Source organism: Hipposideros armiger, unplaced genomic scaffold (genome assembly GCF_001890085.2).
Source record: "Hipposideros armiger isolate ML-2016 unplaced genomic scaffold, ASM189008v1 scaffold_59, whole genome shotgun sequence".
NCBI lineage: Eukaryota > Metazoa > Chordata > Mammalia > Chiroptera > Hipposideridae > Hipposideros > Hipposideros armiger.
Genome location: NW_017731409.1, coordinates 341450 through 366681, shown reverse-complemented (window position 1 = coordinate 366681; position 25232 = coordinate 341450). Strand labels below are relative to the sequence as shown.

The 25232-nt window shown below is 47.0% G+C and overlaps 1 protein-coding gene across 4 annotated transcripts in view; it reads left to right on the top strand.

Annotated features, from left to right (window-relative positions):
* The window catches only part of SMOC1 (SPARC related modular calcium binding 1), a 151963-nt gene that overhangs the window by 113259 nt on the left and 13472 nt on the right, over window positions 1–25232 (top strand). For 2 of the 4 annotated variants that reach the window (XM_019641384.1, XM_019641383.1), the window contains exons 6-10: window positions 1945–2001; window positions 3960–4040; window positions 19429–19621; window positions 20184–20266; window positions 22043–22148. In XM_019641384.1, coding sequence (XP_019496929.1) covers window positions 1945–2001; window positions 3960–4040; window positions 19429–19621; window positions 20184–20266; window positions 22043–22148 — 520 coding nt within the window. Of the gene's footprint in view, window positions 1–1911; window positions 2002–3959; window positions 4041–19428; window positions 19622–20183; window positions 20267–22042; window positions 22149–25232 lie in introns of all 4 variants that reach the window. The other 2 variants (XM_019641382.1, XM_019641381.1) reach the window with 1 other exon arrangement.

Genomic DNA, 25232 nt, shown 5'->3' with positions numbered 1-25232 from the left:
CTCTGTTCCTTGTTTATTCTCCCTCAATGACTTCCAGATCAAACTTACCAAGGTTGGCATCCACGATGCCTGTTCGGGACTCCAGTTGGAGGCAAATAAGACATCCGGCAAGGTTACTCTTCTCTTCCTGCTGCTGCATCTCATTCCTTGGGATGATTGTCAGATAGTGCAGGGTTGTCTTGGCGCCTGTGAAAGTTGGGCCTTGGTGTCAGCACATGAGCACAATAGCAGTGTCGGGTATCGCACAACTGTCGGGTTGTTGGCCTCAACCTTGAGCAAGGGTTAGAGTCTCCATAGCTCTCCAATCTTAAGACCCTAAGGGTGGGGTGTGGACGCAAGAAAGGGATCAGGACTCTGTGTTCTGTTTTGCTCTCTTGATGAGATGCGGGGAAGTCAGCCAAAGGTTCTGAGAGCTCTAAATGATGCAGAGTTGTTGTTGTTATTGATGATATAACTGGCTTTGCAGAGACTGTCTGAGAACTTGCATTCTCCATTAATAATTAATGCTAGGAGAATATAGTGTTCAGTTCTAGAAGACCTCTGGGGTCTTGGGGAGAGAGGGATGGTGTAATCATAAAACTGAGACCAGAGTCCCCTCCTTCTCTCCCCACATCGAGGGAGAAAACAGAGACTTTTCTAAACTATGCATTCTCAGTGAGGGTGAAGCTACCTGCCCCCAGCTTTCACCAAAGAGGCAAAAATTGTGGGGGGGTTTTTTGGGGGGGCAAAAGAACCCTTCTCTTTTTACATATAAAACACAGATATACATCCAGTACATAAACAGATATACAGTGAATCATTAGGAAGGTGATTAGGAGAAAAATGTCTGAAAATGCTCCTTAGATGAGCAATAATGAAAAAAAGTTAAAGAACGCTGCTCTAAACTAAGATTTTATTTTGATGAAAAGAACTGAGCCCTGAAAAGTAGATAAAATCTGCACTCACTCCTGAGCTGCAGGGGATCTTGCTCTGCTGAGACCTGCCAACACCACCAGAACAATCAGTATTAGGATTTGTTATTGAGAACTCTCTGCTCCCATCATCTATGTTAGAAATTTGAAAGCAAATTCAGGGCGCAATTTCCCATGTCCCCTCCTATTTTGTTTGCCTCCACCTCTCACAGGGAATTGGGGTATATGCTGTTTCACAGTTGCATGTGTTCTAAGGATTCCCAACTCTCTTCAGTTCAGCATGCTGGAGAGAGAATGGCCCTTATTGCTTCTCTTCTTTTTTCTTTTTAGTTATGTATTTAAAAAACTAATTTATTTTTCAATTACAGTTAACATGTAATATTATATTAGTTTCAGGTGTACAACACAGTGCTTAGACATTTATATAACTTGCAAAGTGATCACCCTGATAAGTCTAGTACCCATCTGATACCATCCATAGTTATTGCAATATTATTGACTAGATTCCCTATCCCCGTGACTGTTTTTTAAATGAGGATGGAGACGTAGCTAGAAGTTTGGGAAGGAATAGCAGCACAGCCTCTTGTTTTCCTTAAGAAAGCAGGAAGGAACTGGGGACACCAGCATTTGATGCCACAATGTGTGTTGACCTTATCATGCCTGGTCAAAACTCAGGGGTCTGGGGAAGATAGTCCTCCCAGCTTTCCTGTTGGAGAGGAACAAGGACTGACAGTCATGCTGGTACACTCAGATTGATGAAGAAGCGTGCTCCAAAGCCGTGACAACCTAGCTCCCTTTTGTCCCTCCCTTGGAAGAGTGCGCACACACCTGGATTTGCCTTACTGTTGGTGTCTCTCTGTGGTTCTCTCTTCCTTCTTGTTCTTTTCTTCTTTCTTTGCTTTCTCGTTGGTCTTTTCACTGGGACTTGGCCGGGCCATGTGCAAACCCAAACCATTCAACAGTGCTGGAGAGTAGATAGTATTTACCTCAATGATGGTAGTCTCTTTTCGATTCTTTTTAACCCTCAACTCAGATGATGGGTCTAAGCCGACACCCACGATGGAGACGCAGCCGGTGTTCGACGGAGACGGTAAGCTCTGCTATTACATCTGACTCACGTTCTTCCACCCGTTTCCAGGTCTTTCCTTCGGATGTTTGCTTAAGCTTTATTATTATTATTTCTTTTTTAATTTTAATTTTTCCCAGTTTAAGCTGGGTTGTTTTAACCTTTTAAAAAATGCAAACCCTCCCAGGAACTGGTACACTCTCCAGTTCTGGAAAGGGCCTCTGTTCTTGCCAAGCTCCCTGCCTGGATGCTGGTATCCAATAATAATACAGTCTGGATGGACCCTTCAAACTGCCAAGACCAAGGAGCCATGGCTGAGAAAGACAGTCAGGCCAGCGTGGTCCCTTCAGTAAATGAACCAGCGCTTACAAGTTCCTGCTCGGTGCCTCGCATAGTTCTATGCCTCTGGGGCACAAAGGAGGAATAGATGAGATGAAGCTTTTGCTCTCGAGACAGCGGCAACTATTGGAGAGCTTTTTGTGTCAAATTATATAGTCTCAATTTTTATGGTAGTAGAAATGTATAAAATGTATAAAATGGTCTGGGGAAAGGTTCATTGAAGAGATGGGACTTGAGCTGGATCTTGAAAGTGGGGAGGAAGAATTAGGGCATGCCAGGAAGGGAGATTGGCATGGACAAAGGAGGGAATATTGTGTGGACGGGGTATAGAGAGGAAACTAGCAAGAAAGAGACTGGGTAGTGAAGCTGGTTTGGCTAAGTTGTAGGGACGTTGCAAGTTGAGTCAAGACATTTGGGAGAGGAGAAACTCTAGGTCAATAGAAATAGTGGGGGCTGGTGGCAGAATGGAGGTTGGACGTCCCTGGAGGTATAAGGAGTGTACAGAGGGAGCTTGGGGTTCAAGGCTGGCCTCAGTTTGAGTTTGAATTGCTCAGGGCCTATGTGCTTCAGTGTGCTTTCCTAAGCACTCCGGGTTCCCATAAGGAGAAGCAGGAAACTTGGCACAGTGCCAAGTCTGACACCCAGGCCGAGTTTTCAGTACAATATGTAACAACCTTTTAGCAGTTTTCAGCCAAGTGTATCCAGGCTGGATCATGAGATTGGACAGTGAGATAGGGGAATAAAAAGAAATTATGCCACTGGTTGGTACTGTGACTAGGGATGTCCTTAGCACAGGCTCAGCTTTAGATAGAGGGATAAAAATGTGAGCTATATTTTGCAACTGATCATTTAGTGGAACATATTCATGCCTAGAAGGTCAAAGGCTTCTATGACCCACAAAGGTCCTTTATCGTCAGCAAGTCTGCAACCCTGGGGGATCAGGTGGGGAATGGAGACCATGTTAGCTTGGGAGACCACCCCAACAACCCCCACAGGGACAAGTGAAGGTCTTGTCACTCTACGGTGTGTTCAGGGTCATCCTGGATTCACACACCGCCTGTCCTCTGGGTGACCCAAGCCCTGGAGAGCCTAGAGGCACCCCAGAGCTCTCTGGATGGAGGTCAGCCTCTGTTCAACGGGAAATCTTTAGAAAGGGTGTTGAAGTGCACATTAGACCCGTTACTTTCTTTGCCACGTGGAGCAGAATCTCAGCACCTAAAATCTGTTGTGGCTTAGCCATTTCCTCCAAAGTGGTCTTTGTGGTTTGTTTGGCATTCATGTGTTGATTTATCCCCTTTAAACCTCCTTCCAAGGAAGCAGCTGAGAGAAACTTGGCCCATGTTCCTCACCTCCTGGGACAATATTTTTATTCCTGGATGGAGTGGCTCAGTGCTTCTGGACTCTGACCACTCTGCCTCCCGGCACAGGAGGCCCTCGTTGGCTCCTATGAGCTGATGGGGAGAGGCGCTTCTCTAGTGAGGAAGGGAGAGGGAGTTGGGACAAAGTGGATGTGGAATGAGGGAGCTAGCTCAAGCCTCGATGGCTCAGGCTTGAGAAAAATAGCCACTAAAAAGCCTTGGGGTTATACTCTAACTTATATTTCTCTTTGACCAGACTTTATTTTCTCTCTCCCCCCCCCCCAGAAATCACAGCTCCCACTCTATGGATTAAACACTTGGTAATCAAGGACTCCAAATTGAACAACACCAGTGTAAGAAATTCAGGTAAATAAGCTGCCTTGGATTATATACATACCTGATCTGTCCATGGCTGCCCCGTGGTGGCTCCATGACAATCTACTGTGTGGGTTTGGGCAAGCTATTTAACCTGTCTGGTCTTTAATTTCTACAGCTGTAAAATGAGATTAGATGAGTTAATTCCTTCTAACTTTGTCTTCAGTTGTTTCAGGGATCATCTTTCATGAGTAGTTGACACTTGTAGCTAAAAAAACCAAAAAAACAACAAACCATTTTGACCGTATGTTTTAATGTTTTAATTGACTTTCTATATGCTCTGCAGAAGAATTTGAAAGAAGAACAGCTGGGCAAAGAGAAGTTGGACTTCAAACCTCAAGAGCCTTGGGTCTGTGTTTTTAAGGCTCTAAATAGTTACTTACGGTCATGTCTTTTCTGGTCTGATCTGTTGAGGGACCTGTGAGCGTGGTGAGGTTTTGGTACCGGCTGAACCCCTTGTAGAAAGGGGATACTTTTTGAAGAGGGATCAGATTTGTAGAGTTCATTGGCCATTCATGAAGACCAAAGTCAGTAAAGTTTATTTACCATCAATAAAGACCAGATGTCCATCTATAGGAAAATTTAGTAACAGATGCAGTCTATCTCTATCAGGGGAAATCATCCTTCTTTCAGTCTAAGGCTTTATTGTGAGAAATGCCACTTGGCATCTTTTATGTCTGGTTGTTGAATTTAGTCATATCATATTTTCCTTATAGATAGCAAGGACTAGAACCAAAAGATACATCCCTTTCAACTGGCAGGCAGGGTTTTACATGACCAGTAGTTAATGCTGTCCTTGGTCCCTGTTAGGTTCACCTGTATGCCAGCTCTTCCTAAAGGTGGCAGTGTGAGGGCTGGCATGCACGGATGTATTTAGACTATGAGGTGCATCTGTGTGGCATTGCTGATTTCTTCTGTGACTTGGGCTGGTCAGTACCTCAGCAGGTGCCTGGTTCCCTGTTAGATGAAAACCGGAAGAATTGTGGGATGGTGGGCGGGAAGGAGACCATGTGAACTCCCATGGGCCAGATGCTTTGACAAAACAGGTCTGTGGTTAAAGCACAGCCTTTGGAATCAGCGAAATCTGGGTTCACTTTCCGGCTCCAACGCTTACTGAGTGACCCAGCCAAGTCAAATCACCCCCCTGGGATCATGATCTCCCCCTCAAAGGACTGTGGTTAAAGGCTAACTGAGTTAATGTCCATGTGGTACTTAACAGATGCCTGGCTAAGTGATAAATAATAAATACATGATAAATTGTAAGGACATGTATTTGTTATCATTACTATTGCTTGTAGTGAGAATTCTTCAGTCCGGAAAGAATTTGTGATTGTCACTCTAAGCATTTATTAGGAAGTTTCTTCTTAGAGCCTTCCTCTACTCCCCCTTACTGTTAGGCAAAATATGATAAGTCAAAAAGAGGTGGTTTTGGTGCCTGTGGTACCCGAAAGTGACATCTGCAAATATTTGACCCATTCCCTGAACCCCCACTAGGAGGCTTCAGTCTCATTTTGTGACCAAGTGGTCAACATGAGGGTGAGCTGTCTCTGAAATTATACACCTTTTGCCTGGAACACTCATTTGACATTTAGCAATTGCTTCCATGAATGGCTTCATTTTCGTCTCCTAGTGGTTAATTTCTCTAGATTATAAACCCTGTGAGGGCAAGGGCTTTACTGCCTACTGTTATATCCATTATAGAATCTAGTTCAATGTGTTTGATTGCTTTGGGGAAGGATGGAGAAGAAGAGGTTCATCCTTATGGGGAAAATCGGAATCATCACAGCTAGCCCAAGTCAAGACATACAGAGCTATAGCTGATGATGTTTGCCTCCACTGAAGTTCTTCTGCTTTCCATTTCTACTTCTCCTATATAGTGTGCAATTGGATGAGTATGGAACCATGTTGAAAAATAGTTTCCAGGCTGGTATAATCACCTTCCTTTTTTTGGTGTGACCCAAGCCCCTTTCTTTTTCCCTTGTGAACCCCAGTTATGTCTGTGAGGTTATGTTTTGGGAAGGTTAGTGTCTAGGACAGGATAGTTGGGGGAGAGAGAAAAGCAATGGCCACTCTTGATGGAGTATCTTTATATATTGGGCTAGTCACTTTTCACATGATCTCACTTGGTCTGATGAGAAGTCAGATATACTTTAATGAGAACTCATGTCTGGGCATCTGGCTCTGGTATGTCCTAGAGCTTCTGGATCAAGCCCCTGAGACAGTTTCCCATTAGAGTTTGCTGAAAGATTCTGGGTTCTGGTGAGCTTCGGCCCGCATCTCTGGGGATGTTGATGTGGGACTCAGAGAACCAACTGAGCAAGAACTCTCCTTCTCAGCTCTCTGTCCCAGAGGCAAAGAGTCCATCCCAGCTTCTCTTACACCCCAAACATCCTTCTTTCACACTCAGACCCTATGACGCCAGGTTTGTTTTCTGGCCTGGGGACTGTTGATGTTGGAAGGGTTCCACTGGGCAGCCGAAGTTTTGCAATAACATGACACATATGCCTTCAGACTTATCCTGTTCCTTTGCTTCTCCTGGAGCTTTTGGTCCTTGTTTTTAAGGCTTTGTTGTGTGTTCACCATGGTCAGTGTCGCCTTTTGAGTACTTGGCAAGTTCAGCGTTGACAGGTCTGCCTCACTGAGCTTCTCTCTGATTCTTGCCTCCGTTGTACCAGGACTTATTCTTGTGTTCAGGAAGACCACGGACCTGGCCAGCTAACATCTAGAACTCGAAAGTGGGCATCTTCTCATGTGTGAGTGTTGGCCAGAGACTCTGTTCTGCTTTTATAAGGAGATATGAACTCTTGCTGAGTTTTTGTAGCGGGGCCGAGCTACCAAGGCATTTCTTAATAGAATTAGAATTAAAACAATTTTAAAAATCCTTTATATTTTATAGAAGAAAGAGGTTAAAGAAATGATCAAAACTAGGCTTCATCTCATTCTTCATCCCATGTGTCGCTGCTTCTAATTTTACTAAATGCAGATACTTTCCTACATCTGTGATTTGTAAGTTTTTTTTTTTTTTAATTTTTCTGTATGACAAAAGGCCCTGCTTTCTCCTCTGGGAAAATACTCTTTCTCAGGAAATATGGTTATTTGAGCCTTAATCTTTCTCTCTGTGCAGCATGATGGCAATGACCTTCAGGCACAGAGGCCCTTTCCTGCAGCCTCAGTGGTTGACTCCTGTAGTCTCCATGGGGTCATTTGACTTCCTTCTTCCCCATGTCTTTCTTTCCTTTATCTTCATATTTTCTAGTTACCCTCTTTCAGGATCTGGTCTGGGGCTTCAGGAAGGCCCTAGAACCTGGCTGGCTCTATGGGTTAAAGCCCAGAAGACCGTGCCTTTCCTTCCTTGCCTCTTTGCCCGGCAGACCTTCCTTCTGCGCACTGGTGGAGGCAGCAGCTTGTCGTAACTGTTTCCCAGAGGCAGAGCCATCAGTGGGTATGCGGTAGACATGCATTTCTTTTAAGTTCTGCCATGGAAATGGCCCATGTCTCCTCATACATGAGTGAATTGTCTAACTCCCCATCCATGTCACAGGACAGCTGTCCGCAGCACCCTGCCCTTACCTGCGGGTGGCAGGGCGTTGCTCCTATAGGCCTGCTTGGGGCCCCTTGGCTGCATTTTGGATTGCTCCCTCCCTCATCAGGGAGGCTCCTTCCGGGATAGCTGCTGCTAAGATTGGGATTCAGGGTCGCTGAGGCACATGCACCTCCTGGCTGGTTCCCCCACCCCCAAACCAGCACTCTTGGCCTGCCCAGAAACCACGAGGTGATGTAATGACCTGAGGCCTGGAAAAATAAACAGCTCTCAGGGAAACCAGCGGTAGCCGTTGTAAGCAAATACCCCACAGCCACCTGGAACCTCGCACATGACGTGATTGGAAGGAAGAATGAGTAATCCACTAACGTTAGCAGGCGCGGACTGGTCTGGGCTTGTGTGTGTTTAAAATATCTATATAAAAACAAACGCTTGATGTTTATTTCTGTAACTGGCCCTCTGGCTGTCTGCCCATTCCTCTTATGCAGGTGTCTCGGTCAGTTAGGGCCAATAGAAGGGAGCTTGGGGCTGGCGGCCATCCCTATGGCTTTCTCTCTGGCAACAAAGGCCTTTCTCAAGTTTTCCCTTTACAGAGAGGAGCCGTAAACACATTTGGAGGCCCCTAGCCCTGCAGTCCGTTTTTACCTTGTTTTAAAACTAGCTTTCCCAGCTGCCTTGCGCCTTCACCCCACTTTGTCTGCTTGAAAGCGAAGTGGAGTGATGTCAGTTGTGGGGGTATGATCCGGCCTCTGGAACTGGCTCGACCAGCAAAGGTTTTGGTTTTTTTTTTCTGTAGGTGAGTTTGTATGCTTTTTGGTGTTAATAGCAAAACCACATGTCCGTATGTTTTCCTTTTGGCCTCTGTTGATAAGAAATGGAAATCAAAGGTCCTGCCGAGGTATTGCAATTGACTCCTTCCAGTTTGCCAGAAGTCAACTATGGCCTCTGCTTTGGTCTGAGGGTCCTCATTCTGTGTTTATTTGTAAAATGGCTTTGGAAGTAGGCAGGATATAGATCTTATAAACACACTCACATAGGCAGCATTAGTGTTTTGGGGGATGAAAAGTGAAGTTACAGTACTTTATTGTGACAAATTAAAAATCTCTCTCTCATCCTGCTGTTGGCCTGTGACGCCTCCTTCCTTCTCGCCTGCATTTTTATTTGGGAGCTTTTCTTCTTAGAGCACAGAGCTTATCAGGTCAAGGTCAACGAGTTACTGAGTTAAACTAGAAGGAAGACAGCTTGCCATCTCTCATTGCAAAACCTCCGTGAAGCATTTCATATTCTTTTTGGTGGAAGGGTCATATGAACTCACTTAATGGCATAAGCAATAGAGATAGAGCCTTGTCTAAAATTTGAGTGGATATGAGTCAGTGATGCTTTGGGGAAAATGTTCTTTTTTTAAAAAAAAAAAGTGTCTCTATGCTATATTGGGACACTCCATCCTAGAGAAATAACCCCAGTAGAATTTATAACTTGTTTTCTTTCACTCCTGAGTTTCTGTCTGTGTGGGAAGGAAGAGGTCACCACTTCAGACAATGGTGCACTGTGCATGGCCATTTTAGGTTTCACAGAAATTATTCCAGCAGACTGGTTGGTTTGTAATTTTCCCTGCCACCTCCTTACCTGTAGCACTTCATCCCAGCCACATGCTCGGTTTACGGACCCCACTGCAAACACCCCTGTGAGTAGGTGCTCTCAGCTAACGTCGGCATGTGGATGGGCATTGTTCCTTTTGTTCAGCAGATGGGGCCTCTGAGCCGCAGCAGGTTGGGCCACATAGCATGAGTGTGGAGGGCAGTGTGAGGTACACAGGAGAGCCCGAAGGCTCCCAGCAGCCCTGCTCTGCACGCTGCCCCTTCCCGGTGCTTGGGGTCCACTGGGCTGTGTGACGCAGAGTCTGAGTCTGGCCCCTGAGCTGTGGGGCTTGCAGCTGACCCTGTCTAATTTGTAAGAATGTGGACCATGAGAGTGGTCTCATCTAGTACCATTGCTTCATTTTAAATGAGAAAAAGGAGCCCAGACTAGTTAAGGGCCTTGGCCAGGGTCATAGGCCCATCAGCAACTGTGTGCTAAGGCCTCTACTTGGTGCCAAGAGTCCAAGGGAAGAAACGCAAGGCATATCTGAGGAGGGAGTTGACTGTAGGGCAGTGGTATGCCAATGGGAGGGGAGAGTCCGCCCAGGGGGTGGGAAGGTATATTCTATCACAGACACGGTTTTGGGCTGCTGGCATGGTGATCATAAAAAGCAGACTGATTCTTAGTTATAGTGTTACTTTTTAGTTTACCTACAATGTGCCCCTTTGTTGCCTGCACCTGGAGGAGATGTTCCCTCTGCCTGCCTGTGGTCAACCTTTGTAGTCCAGTTCAGGAGACTGGTCACTCACGGGGATGGGTCAGAAGTCCAGGTTTACTCCACATTTGCTGGGGACACTGCTACCTTAGACCAGCTAATAATCTGTCCTCTGTCAACTTACTATAGTGCCGGGTTAAATGCTTTATGTATGCAACTGCATTGAAGCCTCACCATGACCCTAAGAGGCATGCGCTTTTGTTACTCTTCTCAAACAGGTGAGAAACCAGGGACTTAGAGAGTTTAAGGGAACTGCCCAAGGTCACAGAGCTAATGAGTGGTAGAAACTGCTCTGTCTGACCCCAAAGCCTATGACTTGACCACCATGCTATGCTGCATTTATTCCAACTGTTTCATGAGACAGTGACAGACCCTTGCACGTGCCAGACCCTGGGATGGCGTGAGCAGGAGGAGGGTGACAGGCCCTTCCTCTGGCTTTCAGCCTTGCCAAGGAAGCCTGGGTATCCCTACCTACTCCTCACTCCTGTTCCCGGGACATCTTCCCTCTGACTGCCCTGAATTCCCTCTGGCTCTTGGAAACAACCATCCTGCTGAGCTTCTATACTACCCTCACTAGTGCTCCTGGGCTAGAGCTAAAGAACATCTCTTCTCTTGGCCGCTTAGTCCATCAGAAGGGCTGCCCTCCTCCAGGGATGTGGTCCAAGGTCCCTTGGTCGGTTAACTTTTTCACTCCATATGGCTGCCTACTCTATGGGGAAAGGGCCGTTAGATTAAATGAGATGGGGAAAGCCATTCCAACAGAAAAGATGAGTGTTTCAAATGTGTGCATATTTTGTTTCTAGTCTCCCCACTCTACCCCTGTTTGATACACACCTGAGCACAATTTCAGGAGCTGACTTTGTTCTGGTCAGTGCGTCTTCTCCTTCCCTGCCCTGGTAGGGCTTTCCTTTGGGCCTCTCCTTTTCTAGGTCTATTGTCTGCCCTCAGTTCCAAAGGGAGTCCTGAGCAATGGTTCTCTGGGCTCCCCTCCTCTTTGGGGGGTCCTTGGAGTACCTTGGATGGCTCTTGAGACTCGGGAACTCATGATGGCCGAGTGACAGTTCGGAGCTGGATGTGTCAGACAGTCCATGGTGGAAGGGCAGAGCCAGTCCAGCAAATGGTGCTTGGGAAAATGGTCCTCCAGGGACCACTTGGCCCCTTCCGTGAAAAAGTGCAAAGTCCACAAGCAAGAAAAATAACCCTTTTACATAGCTGGCTTGAAGCCACAAGTGCTGAAACTCCGTGTGGCTAAATAAACAACAAGGGCCTGCTCCATGAGGTTCCATAAATCCTGCCCAGAGACTAGGGTTGCCACAGCAGCTCCTCCTCTGGAGACCATGTCGCCAGTCCCTGAGCTGGACCTTCAAAAACAGGAGTCAGTGCCCTCAAACCTGGTCCTACCTGTCCCTCCTTGTGTTTCTGCATTCTCTTCCTGGGCCAGATCTTCTGCAGCCAGCCTGACAGCACACACTCCCACACTCATAGGCCAACACACAGAACCCTGATGCAGGAGCCACACGATTTCTTATGCCTCTGGAATTTCATGTTGTGATTTAGGCAAGGTTGTTTTTAACACACAGTTTGTTATTTTGGGGTATTGTTCAGCATTTCATTCATTTTTGATAAGCGGCTAGATGGGTGTGAGGCATTTGAAGGGGTTTCAGGGTAATTGTAGGCGACACAATGTTAGTATTTTCCTGAGTATTCTTGGCCTGGTGGGATGATTCCTTTTGCAATGAAACATAAATAAGCTCTTTTTGTTTTTCAGGCGGGTAACCTTTTATTGACTTTTTTGTTTCCCCCTAAAAAAATCCAGAATTTGATAGCCTAGAGGTTGGGTGTATCGTTTCCCAGGATGGCTCAAAGGGACAGATATTCTTTTTTCAGCCCCCGTGGTCTCATCCCCACTGTTTGGCACTTACTGAGCAGTGGGTGGTCTCACCTCTGAAGTGTCAGGCTGGAGCAGACTTCTGTGGCTGGGGATGGCATAGTAAGATTCAAGCAATGGTGGGGTAATTGGACTACATACTTTTTATAAATCCTTTAAATCCCATGAAATAAGGAGCTGGGGACCAAGGATGGGTGTGGTAAAGGATCAGGACGGATGCGACAGAGTCTCTGCTCTCAGGAGTTTACAGTCTGGTCAAGTCACAATACTAAGGGTAAGGGGTGCATGAAGAAAACTGGGGTGCATGGGGAATACTCAGTCATAGATTCTGCAGAGGGAGATGCCATTGTAGGTTGGAGCCATCAGGGAAAGCTTCAGGTTGGAGGAAGGCTGGAACGAGGGTCGGTTAAGATCACATGGCCAGTTCTTTCTTCTTCCTATGCTTTACAGAACTTGTCTGACCTCTCCAGAGCCTGACATGGTGCCAGCACACACCCAGCACCAGCCTGTGTGAGAGCCTGAGTCCCCGAAGGCACCTGAGCTCGTCTGTATGCTTTCCATGAGCCCTAATCTCACATGTTTCTCAGGATCCCATGTTCAGTCGGAGACCCAGGGACGCTCTCCTCTCTGAGGACATTGTCTGCCACCCTGTCAGCTCCCCACTCCCCTTTTCTCTAGTATGAGCAGCTCTTGGTCAGGATGGCCCGAGCAGCTGCCCTTAATCACAGACTGAGCCTCCACTAGGAGGAGAGCTTCTGGTTCTTTCTCTGGAAAGATTGTGTCATTCATTGAGGTGGCTTCCCAATATGTTGTGTCTATGGCCTGTGATTCTTCTTGGTCCATCTGTGTATGGTTTTCTGTAAGATTGGGCTTTTTTCTTGCTCTCATTTGTCATACGGTCCTTGTGTTGGTTAATTTTATGTGTCAGCTTGGCTGGGCTACGGTACCCAGTTTGGTTAAACAGTAGTCCAGATGTGGCTGTGAAAGTATTTTTGAGATGTGATTAACATTTAAAATCCATTGACCTTAAGTAAAACAAATGATCCTCCGTAATGTGGGTGGGCCTCATCCAATCAGTTGAAGGCCTTAAGAGCAAAAACTGAGATTTCCTGAAGAAGAAGGAATTTTGTCTCCAGACTGTAGCATAGAATTCCTGCCTGAGTTTCCAGCTTGCTGGCCTGACCTATTGATTTTGGACTCGAGACTGCACCATCATTCTTGCTTGAATTTCCAGCCTGCTGGCCTGTCCTACAGATTTCAGACTTGCCAGCCCCTATGATCCTGTGAGCCAGTATCTTAAAATAAATCTCTCTCTTTCTCTCTCTCCTGTTAGTTCTGTTTCTCTAGAGAACCCTGACTGCTAGTGACCTTCTTTGACTACTGCTTTCCCTCTCCACCCAACACCTTGCTGCCTCCATTACCATGAGGTTCCCCTGCTCTTTCTCCAAAGGGTTCACCGCACGATTGGCTCACTTCTACCTGACGGGTCGGGTGTTGGGTTACCCAGCATCTCAGCTTTTCTGTCTGCTCATTCCTTCTGCAGCCCCTCCTCTGTAAGGCAGCAACCCAAGGACCTGAAACTAGAATCTTCTAATGTTTATGTTTGTTAGCCACTTTTGTTTTGTTTTGTTTTTTAAATAAAGAAGGAAAAGGAAAAAGATGATAAAGGAGAAATGGTTCCCAGAACAAAAGGATAAACTCTGGGCTAAAATCAAGATTGGAGATTATCTGAGGATTTAGGTTGTCCACACTCCCCTTTGCTCCTAATTACCACTCGGATTGAGAAGTGCAGGGGTGTGGGCTTGCCAGAGCAGACAGAGCTGCTCTCCATGCTTCTCCTGTCTTGGCCGGACGCATAGGAACTGGTGCCCTGGGCCTGCAGACAGGGTTTATGTTTGTCTGGCTCAGCTCGGTCTTTCTCTCTCCTGTCCCGCTCCTTGACCACTCCCGCCCCAATTCAGTCCTGCTTTGCTGTGGTGCTCTGTGTCATTGCTCTGTGTTTCCTGGTTGCAAGGGCTAGAGCATGGTCTCATGTCTTCCACAGGATGCTTTTCTGTTGTGTTTCTTCTGTGAGGCAGTCAGAGGTTCGTGAGAGACACTTACACCGCCTATTGCCAGGTGGGGAGTGTGACCTGGCTCCTCTCTGCACCTCCCTGAGATAGGATGATAGGGGTGGCCGTGCTTGAGTGTGTGAGAATGTGTGATCATGTTCCCGTGCCCCTAGACAGCCCTGTTGGTTATTCCCTCTTCCCTGCTGTTTATGTCTTTCAAGTGTTTACAGATAGTCCTGGCCCATCCTCAGAGTTATCAGGCCAGATCTTCAAATCTTGTCATTCTTCCCTGAACTTTCCTAAGCAGAGATAGATGTTTTAGAACAGTGAGTGTTCACTTCTGGGGAGTTCCCTCTCTGACTCAATGGTCATGAAAAGACCCCTGAAATAGAGTCCCTGCCTTGCATTTTGGAAGGTGACTTCTTGGTATCTAGGAAAACTGAGAGTTGGAAATTGTAAGATTCATTTGGGAAGGGACTCAGAAGGGTAGAGGGTGAAAATGGCTTTAAGAATGGGACTGGCTTCTAGGTCCTCAGATACAGAATGAGCTTATGCCCCTTGAGGGGTGTGTGTGTGTGTGTGTGTGTGTGTGTGTGTGTGTGTGTGTGTGTGTGATGCTGTTGAGTTAGCTCCAACTCCTGGTGACACTATGAATGAGTGGTGTCCACAATAGCCCTGCTCAGCTCCTGTGACCTCATGCCATAGGCTTCTTTGATGGAGTCAATCCATCTCCTGTTTGGTCTTCCTCTTTTCCTGCTGCCTTCTATTTTTGTCTTTTCCAAGGAACCCTGCCTTCTCATGACGTGCCCAAAGTAGAACAGCTTCAGTTTTATTTTTGCCTCCAGCGATGTTTCAGGCTTAATTTGCTCTAGGACACACTTGTTTGTCTTTCTGGTGGTCCAGGGTATCTGTAGAGCTAAGCATATTTCTAATGAATCAATTTTTTTCCTATCAGCCTTCTTCTCTGTCCAGTTTTCGCATCCATGCATAGTAATTGGGAATATGAGAGTGTAGATCGTCTTAGCCTTGGTCTCTAATGATGCATCTTTGCTCTTGATGATCTCACCTAATGCTTCCATTCATCTTGGCTATGCACTGATTAGAATTTGCATGACCTCTGGAAAAGCACTGCAAGAATCATCGATTGATTGATTGACTGATTGATTGATTGATTGATTGATTGGCTGAAGGTCTGAGAGGGCTACAAAACACTTTTGGGGAAAATTGATCAATAAAGATTTGAGTAAATCTAGGTGTTGCACTTATCTACTGATGTTTACAAACTATTACAAAACTTAATGGCTTAAAGAAAAATAATTTTTTTCTTTCTAATGTTTCTGTGGGTTAACTGGTGGTTCCTTGACTGGTTTTACCTGAACCCACTCCTGGATTCATCCAGCCAGAGGGTCAGCTGAGCTGGAATGTCCAAGATGACCTCATTCACGTGTCTGGCAGTTTGGGCTGGATGTGGGCTGAGCCGTTTGGTTTTCTTAATGTGTGGCCTTCCATCCTTCAGTGGGCTAGGCTGGCTTCCTTATGTGGTGATGTCAGGGTAGCTTTTCAAGAAAGTGAAAGTAGAAACTGCAAGTCTTCGTAAGGCCTAGGACTGGAGGTTACACATTGTTACCTCCTCCCTTTCCATTGGTCAGAGCATATCTGAGTCAATGTGGAGGCGTCTACACAAGGGTATGGATACAAGGAGGTGATATTCATTGGGACCATTTTGTAACGATATGCCAAACCAAGTAAAAGAAAAATACAAGTTAGAATAAAAACCAGATTAGCCTTTGGCTTGAAAGACAATATTGTAGAGAGGTGAAGAGTCTGGGAGTAGACTGCCTAGACTGGAATCCTACCTCTGTGACTTCCTAGTTGAGTGATCTTGAGAAAATCATACAGCCAGTCTGTGTACCTGGGTCCCCTTCTGCTCAGTGAGGAAAATCATAACACCTGTCTTAGAGGCTTGTGATGAGCTTAAAGTGAGTTAATACAAGTAAAGTGACAGTACCAAACAGATGTTAGCTCAAATAGATGTCAGTTATTATTACTCATTTTACTCTTCTGTAATGGCGGGTGAGTTACAGATTTGGCTTTAAGTCTTTAAGTTCTGAGACAAAGAGCAAAAAATGCTTGGTACAAGGTTTGTAGTGTGCTTAAGCTGAGAAAAATCGTTTCAGAAGAAGCTGGTCTGTGTCAAATGGGCAAGTATGTGTTTTGACACACTTGGTTTTGCACCTTTTTTTTTTTTTAAGCCATCCTGCCACCTGTTGGCAGCTCAGCGGCTGCTCAGCTCGGGCCGGGACTTGAACCGCTGTTGCTCAGAGCTCACACTCTTGAGCAAGCTCTTAACCAACTGAGCCACTCGGCCGGCCCAACACACTTGGTTTTGGAGTAGTTTGCAGAGTAACTGATCTGGAAAAGCTTTACACTATAAAAATAAATATAGTTTTCCTTGAGAGCAAATGATTAGAGGCAGGACTGTCTAGACCAGCGGTTCTCAACCTTCCTAATGCCGTGACCCCTTAATCCAGTTCCTCAGGTTGTGGTGACCCCCAACCATAAAATTATTTTCGTTGCTACTCTATAACTGTAATTTTGCTACTGTTATGAATCGTAATGTAAGTATCTTTTTGTTTTCCGATGGTCTTAGGCGACCCCTGTGAAAGGGTGGTTCGACCCCCAAAGGGGTCGCGACCCACAGGTTGAGAACCGCTGGTCTAGACTCTAGAGGTTAGTAAGACCGGCTTGGTTCTCAGAACCCCTTTACTGGAACCCCAGCCCTCCTTCTCCAGCTTGAGTGAACTTGGGAAAATTTATGGACCTCTCCAAAGCTCAGCTGTCTTATCTACAAAATGGACAGACTAGATAGCGCCTACCTCACACAGATAAAGTGATTATTGGCAAGCAAAGCCCTTCAGTATACCACCTGGCACATACTATGTGAATATTTGCTTTGACTAGTATTAGTTTAAAGATGGTTTTAAGGGAGATTTTCTCTCTGTTGGAAGATAAATTCTCTGTGTACTCTTCACAAACAGTTAGTGCTATTATTATAAACCTTTCCTGTCTCTCTCTTAGAGGGGCACGTGGACTTGTAGGGACTGTCATAAAGTAATAGCAAGCAAGCAAGCAAGCATGCAAACAAGTAAAAAGGTAATAAGCCCTGCATTTAGCCTTCTCTCTAATTCTATGCTAGCCCTCATTTTTTCCAAATTAGCGAGCTTTCTCACTTGTATGGTTTTTATTCTCCATTGAACTTGGTGCAGCCTCTATGGAAGCTGGCTGTAAGTGTTTCAGAACAGCCTTCAAGGACTTCCAGAAATCTGTCGACAGCCCCAAAACCATGGTTCCCACCTCTTTTTAGATGGCTACTCTCCACGTTTCTGCAGTTTCAGGATTCCCAATGGTGTGAAGTCAGGTTCATCTTTCGCTCTGCCCCTGAGGAAGCTTCCTCCCCCACTTCTTTGCATCTGGCTTTTGGTCTGATTTATGGCTTATTCTAGAATGTTGGCCTGGAGGATCTTAATTTAAAGCCTCTGTCTGAGGTTGTTGCATGAACGTGGTACCAGTCAAAAGCCATTTTCCTTTGGTTTTGCTCCTCTGTCGCCTTCTCCGTGGCATGAAATACGAGGTATGAAAATAAGGCTACCAAACTGGGGGTGGGGAGCTGTTGAAAAACTCTTGTGTAACCTCCTGGGAGGTGCCATGGCTCCATCCCAGCCAGGGGCTCAAGTGAAAATTCTGGGTCTTCAAGCCAGGTTTCACCCATCAGTTTATATCCCCATCTTAAGCTGCCTCTAGTGGCTGTTCTGGTGGTAGTTATAATCGGGTCCCAAATTCCTTCTCTAATGTCTGTCACTGTTGAAAACTCCTGTTTCTCTCGCCAAGGAGATTCTGTTTAGCTTTGCTGTGTTTGCTTTATGAAAACAGTAGTTTTCTTGTTTTTTTATTTTCCAAATTGAAGATTATAGTTTAATAGTGAATGTGCTATATGTACCTGCCTCCTGACCCTCAGATATTCTTATGCCCCTAAGGAAATATTCCGCTCACCCTGCGGTGAGAATCACTGGGCTATTATGGCTTTTCAGCATTTTTCGTCAGCGTGAGACAAAGAATCATTTCCCATCATCTGACTTCTCTCTAAAGCAGTGTTGAGCTGCTTTGCGTCTCTGTGCACATCTATAGTTTAAAACATCTGTACTGTTTATATGCGTATCATTAACAGAGCCATTATTTCCACTCCTTTTGAGTCAAGTTTCTGTTATTTTGATCATTTGTACTGTTTGTTCAGTGAGCCATACGAGTCTCTAGGTTGCTGATATCAAATTCCTGGTTCTAAGAATGGTATTTTTGTGTGAAAATTTCATGGCATGTCCAAGACTGTATTCCTATCATCTTCTTCAAGAGGAAAGCTCTGGAATAATGTTCATAAACGAAATAAAATAATAAAGTAAATAAATAAATAAGTAGGTAAAAAAGTAATAGTACAGGTTTATCATGTTACCCCTTTTATTGTAAAAATACAAGTAGGAGTGTGCACATGCATTTGCACCTGTGTATGTGCGGAAGAAAAGATCTAGGGAGGGAAGTGTTTAACTTTAATGGGGTTATGGGTTTTTCAAAATTTTCTTTATAACAAGAAAAGAAACCCAGTGCTATTTATCTTTGATAATTAAAAAACAAAACATGGCAAAGCACAGTACAACAACAATAACAAACAAGAAAGGGAAATCAGGCAGGTTGACTGGTTGGCTGGGTAGAGTTTTCAGGTCAGCGGCCGTGTGGGTCTGAGGCCACTGAGCTGGCCTTGCCTGGCTAGGGGCACCACACACTGCCTCAGCCTGGGCCTGGCTCTGGGAAGCCAAGTTTGGCTATTCAGACAACGTTTGCATGTTTCCTGAAGCCACTGAGTGCAGACACCTTCCTGTGGGCCCGTTTCTCTCTCCCATTGGATGGAAGCAGTGTTGTGTAACAGGATCGAGTCCGTTCAGCTTACTTTGTCTGGCCGTGTTGGAAGCTGGGCAGCAGTGGGGCGGGTAGGGCCTCGTTTCTGCAGCTCTTGGACACTGACCATGACTCCCCCTGAGGCTGGCGGCCTGCGACTCTGTCCTGCTGTGTCTGGGCTTGGGAGAGTGTCCACACACACACATTCCTGCATCAGCTAGTCAGCTCCCAGGGCTAGAGGGGCAGTCAGGCCCCTGCACCCTCCTTTGCCAAGCCAGGAGACAGTGATCAGCAGGAACCACTCTGAGAAATCAGGAAATCCGCCCGTGAGGCAAACCGCTGGTCTGATAAAGAGCAGCCTGCAGTCCCCGGCCAGACCTGCTGGGTGTGAATACTGATGAACCCTGGCAGCAGTGAGCGCCAGGGAGAGGTTCTGGGCCTCCAGCCCTCACCCTGGGCAGGTGTGGAAGCCAGCTGTCTATGCTGATTCACCAGCCAAGCCATCGGTTCCCCAGGGCCAGGCCAGGTCCTTGCAGGGAAGGCGGCAATGAAGAGTTACAGGAGTGACAGTCACCACAGGCTGTGTGTGTCTTCTCTTGCAGAGAAAGTCCACTCGTGTGACCAGGAGAGGCAGAGTGCCCTGGAAGAGGCCCGGCAGAATCCTCGTGAGGGCATTGTAATCCCCGAGTGTGCCCCTGGGGGCCTCTATAAGCCAGTGCAGTGCCACCAGTCCACTGGCTACTGCTGGTGTGTGCTGGTGGACACGGGGCGCCCACTGCCTGGGACCTCCACACGGTATGTCCCCTTTCCCCCCAAGCCTGTCCTGCCCCTCAGGTGTACCCTGGAGCACGAGAACCAGCTGCCTGTTAGGCTGGCTCCTCACACCTCCTGGCTTTACTGTCCTGGCTGGTGGGAGTCGAGGCACTGGGAAAACAGCGTTTCCATTTATGGGCAGATGAAGCTCTGGTAGAAAGACCTGGGCCCTGGATGCTGGTCACAAGCCTGTCCCTTCCTAGCTGGGAGACCTTGGAAAAGTAATTAACCTCTCTGAACCTCAGTTCACTGATGAGAAGGTTATTGCTCTGCCTGAGTCACTGGGTTCTATGGATCAGAACAGATCCCAGGTGCAGACATAAGGAGACATCCATATGCCTGAGCGATGAAAAGAACATGCCTGAACATGTCTGTGTGGAAACCCCGATGCTGGGATTGCCCTGTAGCTGGACAGCGCAGGAGGTGTTCTACTGCCAGCTCTGGGAGCTCTAGGCTTAGTGACAACACAGATCGTTGCTGGCAGTAGTGGCGAGGTCAGCTCAGTTCCTAACCCCTCCTCACCCCCATCTCTCTCTCTTCCCAGCTATGTGATGCCCAGTTGTGAGAGCGACGCCAGGGCCAAGAGTGCGGAGGTGGATGATCCTTTCAAGGACAGGGAGCTGCCAGGTGGGATGCGATGCTGCCCGTTGGCGGCACCTCACCTTTCTGTTCCTCCCCCTCCTTATTGTTTGACGAGTTCCCTCCTCAGGGCCTGTTTCCTGTCTGTGAGCTGGGCGGCGTCATCGCCAGGAGCCGCGGGATCTGCCTCTAGTCTGGGATTTGCCCTTAATTAGTCCTCTGCTCTTCCTCCTTGTTGTTTCTCCTCCTTGCCCTTACTTTTTGTCTTTAAAATGTAGTCATTGGGTCAAAATCCTACCCCTGCAATCCCACAGTTCTTCCTTTATCCTTTGGTGATTGGGACAGTGTTCTGGGGGCGTGAACCCTTTTCCCCAAGACTGGGAAGAGAAGATAGCTTACAGGGAGGGGCTGTCCTGAGGGGCACGGCAGTGTTTGTCCCTGGTGACTCAGAACTGTCACTGGGGCATGACACAAGACTCACAAACAGGCCCTCTAAATGGCCGCTGTGCTGGGTTTCCCCTTCTTTATAATGTTCTCTGCCAGTGAGTTCCAAGATTACTAAATGTTGGTAGTTTGGAACACTGTAGTCTTAATCAACACAAACGTGGGTCATTGTTGATGGGAGCTGAGCCCACCTTCCCATTCTGCATCAGGACTCTGAAGTGAGAGCTGAAAACAGGGGATCCTGAAGGTGAGGGGCTTCCCAAGTGAGGTATGTAGAAATCACCCTGTCACAAGCATGAAATCGTGGAGGCTGGCTACCTCCTTCTAGCCATCCCCTCAGCAAATGGGAATTCAGATGTGCCAGGCCCTGGGTATAATCTAGTGACCAAAACCGACATGAGGCTTACATAGTGGAGGAGGCAGAGAGCACACAAATAGATGAATACAAACATATAAGCAGTGGTGACAGGTACCCTGAAGGAAAAGAGCAAGGTGCTGTGAAAAGGGCAGGGAGAGTCTACTTCAGAGTCTGTGGCTTCTCTGAGAAGGTGGCATTGAACCAGAGGCCTGGAGGACTGGCAGAGAATATGAAATAGTCCCTGCAAGAGAGGACTGTAGGCGGTGTTGAGGGCCCGTGTGGGGCTGGCAATCAGTTCACAGGGACACCCGTCTGTCCCGTTGAGTGGTGGTGTGTACACCAGAATGCTGAATGACATGGGTGTAGGCTTGGAAAGGTTCATCCGTGCTTGGGGCTTTGCTGGAATAGTGCAGTGGAGGAAAAGAGAAACCAAGGATTTGAGAGCATTATAAAGGAGATTTGGTCATTATAATCTACGCTGGGTGAGAAAAAAAGTGAAAAAAGGAGGAAGGCTCTTGGATCAATAAATTGGTAGGTCTACTTGAGTCAACTTTGACCACTGGGGGGTTGTCTTTGTCCCTTGTGCCCCTTCAGTACCTGGTCCTTACCTCTAGAGTCGCATTTTCACACTCTAGTGTGACCGCTTGGCCGTACTATACCAGAAGCAGCTTGAGCTCTCCAGCAGACTGCATACTTCACGAGGACAAGAACCCTGTAACCCTGTGTTATATCCCTGACATTTAACATGGTGCCTGAGTTGATACTCGGCAAAAAGTTGTGGGATGGAAGAAACTTGAAAGCATTATTATTCACTTGGTCTGATGGTCCCTTGTGAGCTACAGGTAGAGAGGAACTATGGAGGTTTATGAAAATCATCTGAACAGTCAATGCTTTCCAAAGTGGATTTGGTTGTACAAGAAGGACAACCTTGTAGAGAGGTTTGGGGAATGGTGGTCTTTGGGGAAACTGTTTACTTGATTATTTACCTGACACCTACCTTCAAATCTCACCTTATCTTTCAGGCTGTCCAGAAGGGAAGAAGATGGAATTTATCACCAGCCTACTGGATGCCCTCACCACGGACATGGTACAGGCCATTAACTCAGCAGCGCCCACTGGAGGTGGAAGGTGAGAATGTGAGCAGGACTCAGGCCCAGGGGGGGACTGTGGGGTCCCTGACTTTTTAGAGGCTGTGGGAGGCTGGGAGTGTAAGGATGGGTTGCGTAGGGTCAGGGCTGGAAGTCAGTTGTTTTCCTGAGACTGTATAGCTATACTTTGTCCCATCTTCCACCCAAAATCTCTCTGCCCAGGCCCCATCCCTATTCTTTGGGAGTGGCTTGTCTATAGCTTGTAGTTACCTGATGACAGGCAAGTCCAGGGGGTGTTTGGAGACTTTCGGCACTTTAGTCTCAGAGGTGGGTGCATTCAGTGCGAGTCCTGAATGGCAGAAAGGGTGATGGGCCTATTATGGGGCCAAAGAGGGGAAGGAGGGAGTGCAGAGCACTTGGTGGCTCTAGTCTCTTCTGAGAAGGCAGGAACCATGTGCCTTTTTGGCTTTCTGAGAATCCCAAGGGGCTCTGGGCAGTGGGATTGGACACTCACATCCATCCATCCATCCATCCATCCATCCATCCATCCATCCATCCATCTATCCATCCATCCATTTGCTCAGCACCTACTGAACGTGCATGGCATGCCAAGAACTTCGCTAAGGATCGAAAATCCAGGGATATAAGTCATGTCCCTGCCTTCAAAGAGCGCAACCTAGTGGGGATACTAGGCTGTAGACAGTCACTGATAAGCTGTGTGGTAAGTGCTAGAACAGAAGTGGAAGAACAGAGAAGGGTTTGCTAATTCTGACTGGAGGAGTCAGAGAAGGAAGTCTTCCTGGAGGAGAAGATAGTGAGCTGAGTTTTGAAGGATAAGTAGGACACAGCCAGTAAAAGAAAGAAAGCCATTCCGGGCAAAAGGAAAGAGCATTGTGACTTCAGGGAAGTGCACATCCATAGTTCAGTCAGGCTGGGCTGGGGTGGATGGTGAGGGGGCGGAGGGGAGGTGAGAGTGGTAATAGATGAGACAGAAGAGGCAGGCGGGCAGGAACCAGATCTCTAAGGGTCTGTGAGGCTGACTTCCCATTATGAAGCCAGGGAGGGAGGCACAGCAGGGGTGTGGGAAGCACTGTGGAGCCTACCACAGTGGAGGAAGTACCATGTGCTGGGGAAGGATGGGCAACCTGCCTCTGAGCTTATTTGGCTCACCAACGAGCGGGGGCTAGTCCCCCCACATCTGTCCAGAAGCAGAACTGTTGTCAACAAAGCAAGGAGTGCCACCACGATGACAGGCCCAGGCCCCCAGGGCCAGAGAGAGCCCAAGCGCAGCTGCCTCAGTGGCGATCAGCAGGACCATGAGCCTGTATCTCGGGTGGGGAACCAGGATTGTGAGCACAGTTGTCAGTGCTGCATCCAGAGGCGGACAAAAGCAGCCATCCTGAAAACCCAGTTTCATGTCACATCAAAGTGAGTGCAGTGGTTGCCTCATGGGTTGCCATTCTTTGAAACTGCTTGTCCAGGGTGCTTGCTCTCAGCACCCCCACGGTCTTGTGAACTCTGGGGCTGTTTCCTGGCCCTGGCTCTGTTTTTGCTCACCCTGTGGAGGGGGCAGAGCGCTAAGCCTGAGAAGATGGAGACAGGGCCTGACAGGCCAGCCAATAGGAACTGCGTGGGGGCAGCCCAGGGTGTTCAGTGACCACGTGTCTAAAATAGAGAGGCTTGTGTCCAGACCTCCAAGAAACTGTGAGTTTTGAAAAGGCATATTCAGTATTATATACCTTTATGTTATTTATGCTTGGAATATGAAAAAGCTACCTGTAATTTCACACAAAAATGGGTGTGAGATATTTATGTTTAGAATAAGCAAGAGAAAAAAGAAAAGGGGGAAGGGGCGTGAGCTTACAGCTTCCATGTCTGGGTGCTTCCCACCTGCTGAGGGCTGCTGGCTCCGCCGGCCACTTGGGGAGCCTCCTGGTGCTTAGGCTTCATGCTAAGGAGACAAGGCTTCAGGCTCTATCATATTTACTCTCTGGGGAGCCCAGCCTGAGCACCGCGTGGCCTCGCTCCTGGCAGGCTGAGGGTGCTGGGAAAGACCGGAACCTGTGGGTGCTGGGCCAGCAGGCGAGAGTGCAGATAACCCTACTGCCAGGGCCCAGGAGTGGTTATGACTGATGCCTCACCCTTGAGTTGCAGGCTGCAGGGATTTTACAGAAAATAAAAAACTAAGAAGTTTATAAATGCTTTTAATACCAGCATGTCCTTAGGGAAGGGATATTTTTCTTTAAAAAAACACAAACAAACAAAACCAAAAAGTCTTCTCTTTTAGGTGTAATTTAGAGTTGCGAGAAGTTTTTAAAAATAATCTCTCTTAAACATGTTTTTCATTTTAAGCTCATATAGCTTGACCATGTTTAGTTTTGATGAGAATGAAAGGTTTGACCTGCATTTGGTAATTGTGTTACCTAGAGGCTGGACGTGTAATTAAAAGGTAGACAAGATGAGCCAAGAAATAGTTTAGGAACCAAGGAAGGGGGTAGGTAGAGGTAGGAGGGAAGAGAAAGAAGGATTTCCAGTTTTCCTGGGTTTAAAGCCCTCCCAGATATTTCCATTATAGTCAGAGGAAGCCCTAACTGACCTGACCTGGCCCTGCAGGATGGTCTCGCTGGCCTTGCCCCGTCTCACCTAGTCTTCTCCCTCTCAGCATGTTCTAGCAGCTGGCCTTCCTCAGTTCCTCAAACAGGCCAAGCTCTTGCCTTCCCCAGGGCCTCCTTGCCAGCTGCTCCTTAAGCCTGGAGCTCTAGAGCCCTGGTGACAAAGAAGCACCATGATCCCCGGTCTTCCTGTGACTGGCCTTTGCTTGTCCATTTAAATGTCACCTTCTCAGACAATACCTAGTCTAAAGGAGCTGCTCAGTTACCCTCTATCGCCACACCTCTTTTTAATTCTCAGCCTAATTCTTACCACTATCTTTTTTATATATATTTTGCTCTTTTGTTTATTGTCTGTCTCACCCCACCCGATGAAAATTTAAGTTCTATCAGAGAAGGAACATTTTCTGCCTTCTTTCTTGCTGTATTCCCAGAACTCAAACTAGTGCTTGGCCCCATAGTAGATGCTCAATAAATATTTGTTAAATGAATAAACAGCTGGAAATATGGGTGGA